Consider the following 14,239-nt stretch of genomic DNA (forward strand, 5'->3'; position numbering starts at 1 on the left):
AAACAACGCCTCGGATTTGGCACGTAGGGTCTGACATTACAACTCAGGTAACCTGCCTTTATGTTAGTGGGTATCGTGTGCAGTTTGAAGGACAGAATAATGTGTTTTGTGGCAATTTCCTTGCCGTCCCTTCTGATCGTGATTCGTTTTGCGCATATTACGCCTTGCTCACTCAAACCCTCTTGAATCTCAGCCTCTGTACATTCGATCAGCTCGTCCTCCGAGATCACGCCCTTCGTCATGTTCAGTGTACGATGTGTGGTAACAGTTACAGCAACATCCCCAATGTTTTTCAATGTTTGCAATGCAGTGCTTTGTTGTTGGTTCTGAACTTCAACCTGGATGTCCCCAGTGTTCAGTTTTTTTGCCTTATATGACTTTCCTATGACTTTTTCCAGCTCCTTTGCCACGGCAAAAGGGGAGATTTTTGTCAGTGATTTTCCGCCTTCATTTGACTGAATGACAAGAAACTTGGGGAACCAGGGACCTGGGGTATGGTCAAGAAAATTCTGCGTAAGCCTTTCGGTGCGGCTCCTTTTCAGGTGCCGATCAGTTTTTTTGGAGTTTTCTTTATCCATATATTTTGGTTTTCCATTCAGTGCAGTAGGTGTGTCGGCCACCACCGACCCCAACCAAGGGAACGTGCTCTGCACACTAACACATCCTTCTGCACTATACCCAAGTGCAGCATCAACGGAGATTGAAAGAGCTGCCCAAGGTTGACCCTTGCCGCCAAAGAAGGTGAAGAAAGGAAAAAGAAGATAGTGAAGGGAGTGGAGAAAGAAAAAGCAATGAAAGGTGAGATGGCGACTAGCTGAATAATCCTGGCCGGGCCTTCCAGGACCACCCGACTATGGGAAGCAGGGGCCAAAGCGGTGTGTTGCTTTCCCGGAGGGGCCCCGAAGGGTCCTAAACAACCTCCGGGTCCACTCAACCGCCAGGATCCCCCTTTCCCCAGACACGGGAAAGCCACGCACAGCTATACGTGGGGGTCTCCCTCCTGCGGCGACCCAACCGTGAGTGCAGGAGGGGGCTACTGCGGCTACTGCCGGGCGATGGGGGCGCCAAGTTCCCGACGCCGGGACTTTTGACTGTGGGACTCAAAACGTAATATACCTTCTACATTGCACCATATGCCAAGCTCAATACATTGGACAAACCTGCACATCATTCAGAATTCGCTTCAACAACCACAAGTCCCACACCAAAACAAAACCGGAACTCCCGCTGTCTAGGCATATGGCCCTTCCAGAACATGCGATTGAGAAACTCTCTATTGCCATATTACAATCCGGATTCAAGAGCGATAGGGATCGTGAAATGAAGGAATCATTTCTAATACATAAATTCAATCCGGCACTAAACGAACACCCGGGATCGCTGTCCACTGTGAAAAACATGAAGAAATAATAACGCCTACAACACAACAAGAAGCTACACCCGTTTACGCGACGCAAACGAGTCATTTCCACACAAATGCGTCTTAGGGAAAGACCCCCCCCCCCAAAACCCCCACCCACGTGCGAAACACACTCGACAGGACCCCGCACAAAGAATTTATGACCTCCCTTCGGCAACCTCAACGCACTGCGATTTCCCTTCCCCCGCCACTGTCGAAGCACACGAAAGTGAGTGCTTTCTGTTTGACCAACTCATTATATCTTTTCACTTGAAAAAGAACGGTCCACCGTTCGAAACGTCGTGTCTGTGTAATTTCAAAATGAATTAAATGAAGTCATCTGAAAATATTCCTTTGGTGGTGCTCTGTGCGAACTTATTTCTTCTGTGTATTAATACGGCGCCGTCTGAATCTTCAAGACCTTCAAGTATATATATATATATATATATATATAGAAAAGAGGTACAAGGGTTGCATATTGCTTAAATAGGTTTCCTGGGTGATATGCAACCCTTGTACCTCTTTTGTCCTGACGAAGACAGTGCCACTGTCGAAACGTCGACCATTCTTTTTTTAGTCTATGTGTTAAATTGCCCAATAAATAAATTAGTTTATGTTAACGTTCCTGTAATCTCTAGTCCAAGTCTTATTATTTCACTTTTATTCAACTTCGTAGCCGTCTCATATATTAACCTATTTGTTCAATATATATATATATATAAAGAGGGGGGAAAAGCCATTAAGAAAATAAGTAAATGATGCTAGACGTGTTTGAAATTCAAACTTACAGATTAAAATGGCTTCTATGGCTGCACGTAGAGAAACAGATACTCATTGAACGATGCGACAGCACCAGAGGACACGTGTTTCGCCGTGTTTGCGGCTCGTCGGCCCTGGGTAGCTGCGCATCGTTCGGGATTGGCAAACCAGCGGTCACTCAGCGAGCGATATACACCTGGGAGGGTGACTGAGCACTCCTCAATGCCACAGTGCAAGCCAGTGAATTATGAAGAGGGGGGAAAAGCCATTAAGAAAATAAGTAAATGATGCTAGACGTGTTTGAAATTCAAACTTACAGATTAAAATGGCTTCTATGGCTGCACGTAGAGAAACAGATACTCATTGAACGATGCGACAGCACCAGAGGACACGTGTTTCGCCGTGTTTGCGGCTCGTCAGCTCTGGGTAGCTGCGCATCGTTCGGAATTGGCAAACCAGGGCTCGCTCAGCGAGTGATATCCACCTGGGAGGGTGACTGAGCACTCGTCAATGCCGGGTGTAGGAAGAAATGGTCCCGGCTGCGAGGGCGGAAAAAATGGTCCCGTTGACTTTTTTCTTTTTTTAGGATGCAGCTTCACTGTAAACGTACGTCATTTATGCAATTTGTTGTTTTCGGTTTTCAAAAAGTGTCCAGTTGGGGTGTTTTGAGCACGATTTCCCCCGACAGCGGCGCCGTTAACGTTGCGAAGGCATTGTACAGGATGAAAAATATGGCGACATCGACGACAGAGAAGCCAGCAGCTATTGTTGCCCAAACAACAGTATGCCTTACTCTTGGGGGAAAAAGCTTCGCTTAGATCAGAGGAGAGCATGAAGCGTTGCATACGCGCCCAAAGATCTTCGCTTTATCCTCCACAGCCCTTCGTGACCTTATAATCGATGGTGACTGGACATTAACACGCGGCACCACCCCGGAACCATTCTTAATACACGACAACGGACCAGATGCTGAAAACCGCATCATTGTATTTGCCGCAGCAAGTGGCTCACTCTCAGGCATCTAAGCGTGTGTGTGTAGTTGGAAGTTTAGTGGCGCGAGGAGGCATCTAAGCGAGAGCACGTTATGGCTCATGGATGGCAACTTTGATGCTGCTCCAAAGCTATTCAAGCAGCTCTATTTTATTTTAGCACTTCTCGGAGACAGCACCGTATCAGTTGTCTATGCTTTTATGACTTCAAAAACCCAGGAAGCGTATGAGGAACTTTTTCAAGCAATCGTCGATGCATGCGCTGCCTATGGTATGATGCCTTCACCTGATGTTGTCATCACGGACTTCGAAAAAGGCACCATGAACGCCGTGAAGCAGGTCTTCGGTGAAGAAGTACAGACACGAGGCTGCTTTCTTTCACCAGTGCCAGAGTACATGGGCAAACATTCAGCAGCCGGGACTAAGTACAAGGTACAAAGAAGAAGAGGAGTTTCGTCACTTTATTGGCATGCTAGATGGCCTCGCATTCCTTCCCCTTCGTGACGTAGAAGCGGGGATGTTGTTTCTGAAAGCTGCCGCTCCAGGAGAAGCGGAAGCTCTGGTCGCCTACTTCGACGAAACATACGTGAATGGAACGTACCGTCACGTTGAAAGACTGGACGAGAACCCACGGATTCGTCGCACACCAGCAAGGTTCCCCCCTGAAGTATGGAATGCCCACGACGTCACCCTCGACGGGGGAGATCGAACAAACAACCATTGCGAAGCATGGAACAGAAGATTCGGCAGCTTGATCGGCCACTCCCACCCCACCGTATGGCGTGCAATAGATGCACTCCGCCTGGAGCATTCAACGGTAGAAGGGAAGTTAGCACAGTCACTCGCGGGAGTTCCGCTCGTGAAGAGGCAGAAGGCTTCCACCTTACAGCTGCAGGAGAGGCTCCGTCGCCTCTGTCAAGATTATGCAGACGAAAGGAGGACACTCGAGAGCTTTCTACAGGGCATCGGGCACGCAGTTCGCTTGCGAACGTGAATCACATGTAATCTTCTTGAAGCAGTTAGTTGGTTGGTTAGTTAGTTAATAAAATGAAACTATGGTGATGTCAAAGCAATAAACAGGCGAATTCGAAGTTTTTGGCCCTGAGTTTGAATATAGGATATCACACATCGCTTCAAACTAACAACGTATACTCCATATTTGGGGAAAAACATTCCTGCGCAGCGTGAGTGCTGCTTCGGACTTTGCTGAAAAAAAAAAAGAAAAAGGAAAGAAAGGAACGGAAAGAAAGAAGCTCAACCAGGCGGCCTGATTTCTTAACGTTGACAGTGATTCCGCGCTTCTGCCGTAGTCAGCCTGAATGAGTCCTTGATGTATGTGGGGATGGTAAGGATGTCTACCGGCCTTTTTCAATATGCGCCATGTTGTCGCTCGGCTCACTTCAAGGACAGCTGCTGTGGAACGGACACTTGCATGTGGATGATCGCGGATATGTTCGAGAACACTGGACGTGACCTACTCGTTCCGCGCAGATGGCTCTCTCGTATGGGGCTTGACGAAGGTGCCGTAGATTGAAAGATTTCTGTAGACGGATAATATTGTGATATGATCCGGGTTGCGCCTCTGGGGAAACCTCTGGGCGTAAATTCTTGCAGCCAAAGATGCGTTCCTCTGAGATTACCCGAAGGCCAGGATCATGTCCAGTCGTTCTTCGTTGGAGTACGAACTCTGCACTGACGAACTCTGCAACGCAAGTACGTCATGAAGTACATGACGTACTTGCGTTGTACGTCATGTACAACCGTTGACAGTGCTCCGAGATGTGGCTCCGAGTGCTCCGCCACTCGCTCAAACGTCGCCCACCTACGCATTGCTGATGAAGGCCCAATAAAGCCGAAACAGCTGTCCAATGCTGGTGTGGCGACGTTTGGGACTTATAAACATATGTTCAACGTGCAGCCAAACAGCGTATGCTATTTTTCTTCATTTAATATTTTACTGGCTTCGCACTGGACTTTCAGAGGTGAGTCACTCACCCTGACGGGAGGACATCGCGTTCCACGTGACCTTCCGACGCCACTCGCTCAAACGTCGCCCACCTACGCACTGCTGATGAAGGCCCAATAAGGCCGAAACAGCTGTCCAATGCTGGTGTGGCGACGTTTGGGACTTATAAACATATGTTCAACGTGCAGCCAAAGAGCGTATGCTATTTTTCTTCATTTAATATTTTACTGGCTTCGCACTGGGCTTTCAGAAGTGAGTCACTCATCCTGACGGGAGGACATCACGTTCCACGTGACCTTCCGACGCCACTCGCTCAAACGTCGCCCACCTACGCATTGCTGATGAAGGCCCAATAAGGCCGAAACAGCTGTCCAATGCTGGTGTGGCGACGTTTGGGACTTAAAAACATATGTTCAACGTGCAGCCAAAGAGCGTATGCTATTTTTCTTCATTTATTATATATATATATATATATATATATATATATATATTACGAACATTATCACAATTAAAAAGAAAACTACACGAGCTTTGAGCATTGTGCGGCATACACTCCTTTTGCACTGATACGGGTGTTCCAAAATTTAGCATGGTGTGTAACTTAACTGTGATCGGGCTGTATTGGTACATTACACCCCTTTTGCACCAACAGTGTGGTTTTGGAGTGTAGTATAAGTGCAATTCGGGTTTGTCCCCATAGTACACCCTTTTTACACTGGGAAGGGCGTAAAAAAATTTACTGTGATACTTGTCGGAGCCCGTCTGCATGTACCGCGGGGTGGCGGGCCTCCTGTCGATGTCCTACAAGAAAGGGACAACTTTGTGTAATCAAAAGTAGTAGTTTATGTCGATATATTTACAAGACTGCGAAAAAGCAGCATTTTGCAATGACAGCGACAAATGATTTCACTCACTTTGTATGAAAACGTCCCTCTTCTGCACTCACTGTCCACGGTACTAGCTATGAATGTTTCTCGGCCCAGACTTGTACGTATTTGGAGTATTGTATTTAAAATACTGTATTTTAAATACAATTTGCGGTATTTTGGTACTCTACTCAATACTTTTTGTTTAGTGTATTTGTACTCTATTTAAAATACATGTTATGGTATTTTCTACTCAATACTCTAATTACATATTTTGGATCTCCCTCTCAAACTTTCTGTGTCTCGTCTTTCCATTATATTGCGTGTTCAGTGGATATTTCCTGAGTCCCTCGGACTTGACCCGGACATTGGCCCTTTTTGGAAGTCTCCATTTAGAGATCTTGCCCCGTATGTACTAATCCTTTGCGGATGAAGGTTCTATTATGTGTGCCCTAATGTGGTAACCCCGAATTCTGACCTCGCCCAGCAGGGACCTGCTAGAAGTTTGATTTGTTCTGGGTCACATATACTTAGTGGAGTTATATGATATCTCTTTTGGGACTTCTGTTTAGATGACTCCTATCATACAGGAACGGCTTGCATAGTACGCGGGGTTTAGGTGATTCATGTCACATAGCGGCGACTCGGCGCATTGACCAGTGACTGGTGACTTTTTCAGTTCAAGGATAAATAGTATCTTAAATGAAGTATTTCGTACTCTATCTTAATTACTTTAATTTTCATGTATTTATACTCTATCTTAATTACATTCTAACGTCAGTATTTATTATCTTATCTTAAATACATTTTTGAGTATCTTGTACATGTCTGTCTCGGCCTAGTCTGTCCGGTGTCTTGCTCTGCCACGCATGCGAAACCTGTATGCCACCTTGGTGCGGTATAGGTTTACCCATTGCTTTTTTTTTTGCACTCTAACAGAAGCCACGTCCTCAGCCCGTACATGGAGTAAATGGACGCGCGTTAGGTTGATGATGATGATAATTGGAGGTTTTTGGCGCAAAAGCGACTGAGACCATAGAGCGCCAAAAACTATGGTTGTAAATGACTCAACTTAGAAGTAAGAGTAAAATGATGGAATTAAGACAGAGAAGCAAATCTAGACATAGAGGTTGTTATAAAAAATTTAGCTAAAAGTTACAAGTTCCTAAGCATTCCTATATCTCTAAAGAAACTCAAAATGTTCTCGAAAGGAACAAAAGGCTCATCACCCAGTAGAAGAGTTGGGTGAAGAGGTAAAAAGTACTTGTAGCACTCAGTGAAGTGACGATTTCGATGAGGTTCGTGTTTTGGACACGATATCAAAATGTGTACAATAGAAATTGGCTCGTCACAGAGAGTGCACTGTGGTGGCTCCTCCCCACGAAGTAGAAAGCCATGTGATAGGAAAGTGTGTCCAATTCTGAGTCTGTGCCTCAGGACATCACAGAAGCGGTGTTCCAATGTGTCCGTGTGATGACTGATGTGTGGCTTTATTAGGTGAAGTTTGTTCTGTGTTTGTGAATCCCAGAATTCTTGCCATTTTGCGTTAATGGCGCATTTTAGAACCCGTCTGAAGTCGTGAAAGGGCATGTCAAGTGGACTGATGTCTAAGGTAAGGGCTGCTGAAGCAGCTCGATCTGCCTGTTCGTTTCCTGGGATACCCATATGGCTGGGCACCCAGCAAAATGTTAGTCTGTAACCTCTATTTATGACTCTACTTACCAAGGAAAGCGCTCTCTTAACCAACAGATTCTTGGTTCTCTGCAGACTGTGCAGGGCGTGTAGAGAGCTTAGAGAATCTGTATAGATTACAGCAGATCTAATGCTGGTTTGCAAGATAAAATTCAGGGCTAAGATAATTGCGTACACTTCGGCCGTAAAAATAGATGCGACTGGATTTAGGCGATGCGACCTTGTCACTGCTGCAGAGATCATGGCACACGAAACGCTGCTAGTGGTTCGTGATCCATCTGTGTATATTTCCACGTGATCCCCAAAGGAGTGTTTCAATTCCTCAAACTCCTGTTGAAGAACTAGGGGCGATGTAGCCTTCTTGTCATACTTTGTTAGGGAATAATTGTAGCCAGGTTTTGGCTGCCACGGGGGAACTTCCATTCCGGATTCTAAGATCCAAGAATCCCGACAAGAGAAATCGTAGAGTTCTTGATAGTGTGATACCCTCATGCTGAACGGACGTACAACTGATGATCTACTTATGAAAAGTCGACAAAATTGTGTGCCCTGGACACTAGACAATGCAGGGTGTTGATGATAGCTTTTAATTTTAAGGGCGTAGAGAATACTGAGGTAGCAACGACGTCTCTCCAAAGACCATTCGTTGCACTCTACGTACAAACTCTCCACTGGCGAGGTTCGGAAAGCTCCAAGCGCTAACCGTAGCCCTTGATGATGTATAGGGTCAATTAACTTGAGGACAGACGGTCGAGCGGAACCATATACTACAGAACCGTAGTCCATCTTGGACCTAATTACTGAGATGTATATTTTGTGCAGCATATCTCTGTCTGCTCCCCAGGTGTTGTGTGATATAACCTTCATCAAAGCCAACGATTTCATACATTTTGTTTTCAGTTCTTTGATGTGTGGCAAGAAAGTGAGTTTTTTGTCAAAGACCATTCCCAGGAATTTGTGTTCGTCCTGGACTGCAAGGTCCCGACCATTGATGGACAGTGTTGGGCTTTGAAGTAGTCCTCTTTTTCTGGAAAATAGGACACACACAGTCTTTTCTGGGGAGAACTTAAATCCATTTTGGTCAGCCCATCTGACAAGTCTGTTTATCGTCAGCTGTAGCTGCCTCTCACATGTATTCAAATTTGTCGAGGAGTAGGAGATTTGAACATCATCGACGTACAGCGAGTAAGATACAGAAGGAGGAATTGCGGTAGCTATTGAATTCATTTTCACAATAAAAAGAGTCACACTGAGAACTGAACCCTGAGGTACTCCGTTTTCCTGAACAAATGGCCTTGACAGGGTGGAGCCCAACTGTACCCTGAAGGTTCTCCCGTGAAGAAAGTTGACGACACAACGTAAAAGTCGGCCTCTTATGCCTAGGGAATGCAGATCTCGTATGATACCATACCGCCACGCAGTATCATACGCTTTCTCTAGGTCAAAAAATACCGAGACACAGTGACTCCGCCTGACAAATGCCTCTCTGATTGCGGTTTCCAAGCGGACAAGATGATCGGTAGTAGAACGCGCAGCTCGAAAACCGCATTGATTATTGTCTAGGCAGTTATTCACTTCGAGGTAATACACCAGCCTGTTGTTAACCATTCTCTCAAAAGTTTTTCCAATACAACTAGTGAGAGCAATGGGCCTATAGCTTGTAGGGTTTGATGGGTCTTTTCCTGGTTTCAGGAGAGGAATTACTGTAGCGACCTTCCATGCTGACGGCATTTGCCCACTATCCCAGACGTCATTGAAAAACTTCAGCAAACCTTCTTTGGATTTTTCTGACAAATGGACAAGCATGGAGTACGTGATTCGATCTGGGCCCGGAGCACTAACATTTACTGATGATAGTGCCTGCAGGAGCTCACGGGCAGTGAAAGGTTGGTTATATGCACAGTTCTCATCTCCCGTTGTTGTGACAATTCGCTGTTCTTCACGTCGCTTGACACTTAAGAATTTGTCTGTGTAATGGGAGGAATTTGATATATTGTGAAAGTGCTGACCCAATACATCAGCTTGTTCATTTAGGCTCTGGCATGGAGTTCCATTTACCTCAAGCAGAGGGACAGAAAAACTTCTGTACTCTCCTTTGATCTTTCTGATTCTGTCCCACACTATCTTTGATGGGGTCTTGTGCGTTAAAGACGAGACAAAATTGCGCCAGGAGGACCGTTTGGCCTGGCGCCGTGTCCACCTTGCCTTAGCACGTGCCTTTTTAAAAGTTAAGAGGTTCTGTGGTGTGGGATACCTACGAAAGACACCCCAAGCGCGATTTTGTTGCTTCCGTGTGTCCTCACAGTCCTTTGTCCACCATGGCTTTGGATGCCTAGGTAGTCGGGAAGAGGTCTGCGGGATGCTCTGAACTGCAGCTTCCAACATAGCATTGGTAATAAAATTGTTGGTGTCGTCTATCGACATTCCATTAAAAGATACTGGAGTGAACTCTGATTGTTCTTTGAATAAACTCCAGTTGGCTTCTCGGAGCTTCCAGCGAGGCTGACGTGTTGTTATTGTACTTGTACTTGAAACATACGTCAACTTCACTGGGAAGTGATCACTGCCCATCGGATTTGTCATCGCTGCCCACGCAATGTCTGGGAACAGCGATGGGCTGCAAAAGGACAAGTCAATGGCGGAGAAGGACTGTGTGGCTGTGTGGAGGTATGTTGGTGAACCCGTGTTAAGAAGACATATGGGTCGAGCAAGTAAGATCCTCTCTAGAATTTTCCCCCGACTATCGACTTTAGAGCTCCCCCACAGATAGTTGTGTGCATTAAAGTCTCCCAAGACAATGAAAGGAGGTGGGAGTTGGTCTAATACATTCTCAATGTCTGCTTGTAATATTCTTTCTGAAGGAGGGAGGTACACAGAACAGACAGTTACAAGTTTGTTTAGACAGATTTGGACTGCAACAGCTTCTAACTGACTTGCAACAGAAATTTCTTTAGCCGGAAGTGACCGTGGTACGATCACAGCCACACCGCCAGCTGTTCGTGCGTTGTTCATGCGGTCTTTCCTAAACATGTTATAGTGCCGGAGGGGATTCATGTTTTGTGGACTTAGATAAGTTTCTTGTAGGCATGCACAAATAGTGTTATTCTTGTCTAGAATGTCCTTAATATCTTCTAAATTGGAATAGAATCCTCGACAATTCCACTGCCAGATAGCCTGGTCCATAGCAGGGAAAAGGACGGGCAAAACAAATAGAAGCGCATAACACTGCACAGTACCTCGGATGTGTGCGGACATTGACTGTCTTTTCATGTTTGTATTGTGGTTAAGGGGGCTGTACTCTAGGTGCAGGTACCCTTTGCTGATCTTTGGGTTTTATACCTCTACCTCTGCCCTTCTCTTTTTCTCTTTTCTCCATAGCCTGGGAAAAAGAAGGAAGACTCGACGACGACTTCTGCGACGAGCAGTCATCGTCGTCGACGTCCATACTATGGCTTGTATTTAGAGGCGAGCACTGAGTGCTGCCCTCCCAGATGGAGAGGTTGCCAGCAGCCTCTACGGAAGCTGTTGCCACCTCGTTAGTACTACCAGCCACTTGGCTGGAAGGAGATACTGGAGGAGGGGACATTTCCATGTCCTTCTCCTTTTGTTGGGGAGTGTGGAGTGGAGGCCCAACGGTTTGGGTCTCCACGGACACTCTGAGGGGCGCCACTCCCCTGCGCACCACCTCAGAGAAAGAACCTTTCTTCTGGAACTCTAGTTGGGCCTTAGCTGCTTTGTATGAAATGTTCTGTTCCGTTCTGATCTTGAGGAGTTGTTTTTCGTCTTGCCATCGAGGGCAGGACCTGGAATATACTGGGTGCCCACCCTGGCAGTTCACACATTTAAAGTCATTCTGGCAGGTTTCTGACATGTGGTCCTTTCCAGAGCATTTCGGGCATGTCGTCTGTCCCCGACAAGTCTGTGAGCTGTGCCCAAAGCGCTGGCATTTGAAACAGCGCTTCGGGTTGGGAATAAAGGGTCTAACGTGACAGTTGAGATAGCCGGCTTTTATGGTCGATGGGAGTGTGTGACGCTTAAACGAAAGGATTACATGTTTTGTGGGAATCTCTCTGCCCTCTCTGCGCATCGTTATTCTTTTTGCAGAAACAACACCCTCTTCCGTCAAACCGTCCTCAATCTCAGACTCTGAACAGTCCAGCAGCTCGTCTTGTGAGATTACGCCCTTCACTGTGTTCAGTGTTCTGTGAGGCGTTACCGTCACAGGTATATCGCCAATCTGTTTCAGTGACTCTAAAGCTGTACTCTGCTGCTTGGTTTGCACCTCAATCTGGATATCCCCTGTACGAAGTTTCCTGGCCTGATACGACTTCCCAATTGCTTGTTCGATAACCTTGGCTGTCACAAATGGTGATAACTTGCCTAAAGTACCAGTGTCATTGTCAGCATGAATTATCAAAAACTTTGGAAACCACGTTTCCGCAGGTGTCTCTAAGAAATTCATTGCTTGTCCTTCGGTGCGGAACCGTTTTCGGTCCCGATCGTTTCTTTTAGGGTTACGTGATGCCATAAAATAATATGCAATGTTCTGTGCAAATGCCCTGCCGTCCACCACGGAACCCAACCACGGGATCGCGCTCCACGCGATAACAGGTACGTTCGCACTATACCCAAGTGCAGCTTCGCAAGAGGTGAAAGAACTGCACACGGTTGACCCTTGCCGCCAAAGAAGGTGAAATGAGAAAGGGGAAGAGAGGAGAAGGCAGAAGGAAAAGGTAGTGAAAAGTAGATGGCGACTAGCTGAATAGTCCTGGCCGGGCCTTCCAGGACCACCCGTCTATGGGAAGCAGGGGCCAAAGCAGTGTGTTGCTTTCCCGGAGGGGCCCCGAAGGGTCCAACCAAACCTCCGAGTCCACTCAACCGCCAGGATCCCCCTTTCCCCAGACACGGGAAAGCCACGCACAGCTATACGTGGGGGTCTCCCTCCTGCGGCGACCCAACCGTGAGTGCAGGAGGGGGCTACTGCGGCTACTGCCGGGCGATGGGGGCGCCAAGTTCCCGACGCCGGGACTTTTGACTGTGGGACTCAAAACGTAATATACCTTCTACATTGCACCATATGCCAAGCTCAATACATTGGACAAACCTGCACATCATTCAGAATTCGCTTCAACAACCACAAGTCCCACACCAAAACAAAACCGGAACTCCCGCTGTCTAGGCATATGGCCCTTCCAGAACATGCGATTGAGAAACTCTCTATTGCCATATTACAATCCGGATTCAAGAGCGATAGGGATCGTGAAATGAAGGAATCATTTCTAATACATAAATTCAATCCGGCACTAAACGAACACCCGGGATCGCTGTCCACTGTGAAAAACATGAAGAAATAATAACGCCTACAACACAACAAGAAGCTACACCCGTTTACGCGACGCAAACGAGTCATTTCCACACAAATGCGTCTTAGGGAAAGACCCCCCCCCCCCCAAAACCCCCACCCACGTGCGAAACACACTCGACAGGACCCCGCACAAAGAATTTATGACCTCCCTTCGGCAACCTCAACGCACTGCGATTTCCCTTCCCCCGCCACTGTCGAAGCACACGAAAGTGAGTGCTTTCTGTTTGACCAACTCATTATATCTTTTCACTTGAAAAAGAACGGTCCACCGTTCGAAACGTCGTGTCTGTGTAATTTCAAAATGAATTAAATGAAGTCATCTGAAAATATTCCTTTGGTGGTGCTCTGTGCGAACTTATTTCTTCTGTGTATTAATACGGCGCCGTCTGAATCTTCAAGACCTTCAAGTATATATATATATATATATATATATAGAAAAGAGGTACAAGGGTTGCATATTGCTTAAATAGGTTTCCTGGGTGATATGCAACCCTTGTACCTCTTTTGTCCTGACGAAGACAGTGCCACTGTCGAAACGTCGACCATTCTTTTTTTAGTCTATGTGTTAAATTGCCCAATAAATAAATTAGTTTATGTTAACGTTCCTGTAATCTCTAGTCCAAGTCTTATTATTTCACTTTTATTCAACTTCGTAGCCGTCTCATATATTAACCTATTTGTTCAATATATATATATATATAAAGAGGGGGGAAAAGCCATTAAGAAAATAAGTAAATGATGCTAGACGTGTTTGAAATTCAAACTTACAGATTAAAATGGCTTCTATGGCTGCACGTAGAGAAACAGATACTCATTGAACGATGCGACAGCACCAGAGGACACGTGTTTCGCCGTGTTTGCGGCTCGTCGGCCCTGGGTAGCTGCGCATCGTTCGGGATTGGCAAACCAGCGGTCACTCAGCGAGCGATATACACCTGGGAGGGTGACTGAGCACTCCTCAATGCCACAGTGCAAGCCAGTGAATTATGAAGAGGGGGGAAAAGCCATTAAGAAAATAAGTAAATGATGCTAGACGTGTTTGAAATTCAAACTTACAGATTAAAATGGCTTCTATGGCTGCACGTAGAGAAACAGATACTCATTGAACGATGCGACAGCACCAGAGGACACGTGTTTCGCCGTGTTTGCGGCTCGTCAGCTCTGGGTAGCTGCGCATCGTTCGGAATTGGCAAACCAGGGCTC

At 46.3% G+C, this 14,239-nt stretch overlaps 1 protein-coding gene across 1 annotated transcript; it reads right to left on the bottom strand.

The window, feature by feature from the left end:
* Positions 1 to 10,954: 10,954 nt before the first annotated feature.
* Positions 10,955 to 12,133, bottom strand: LOC135384625 (uncharacterized). The gene has a single exon (XM_064613821.1). It carries the CDS (start codon positions 12,131 to 12,133, stop codon positions 10,955 to 10,957), a length of 1,179 nt encoding a protein of 392 aa, XP_064469891.1.
* Between the last annotated feature and the right edge of the window lie 2,106 nt (positions 12,134 to 14,239).

Source organism: Ornithodoros turicata, chromosome 2 (genome assembly GCF_037126465.1).
Source record: "Ornithodoros turicata isolate Travis chromosome 2, ASM3712646v1, whole genome shotgun sequence".
Taxonomy (NCBI): Eukaryota; Metazoa; Arthropoda; class Arachnida; order Ixodida; family Argasidae; genus Ornithodoros; species Ornithodoros turicata.

Excerpts from the sequence above, each read along its gene's own strand:
- LOC135384625 (XM_064613821.1), bottom strand. The coding sequence starts at position 12,133 with ATGAATTTCTTAGAGACACCTGCGGAAACGTGGTTTCCAAAGTTTTTG.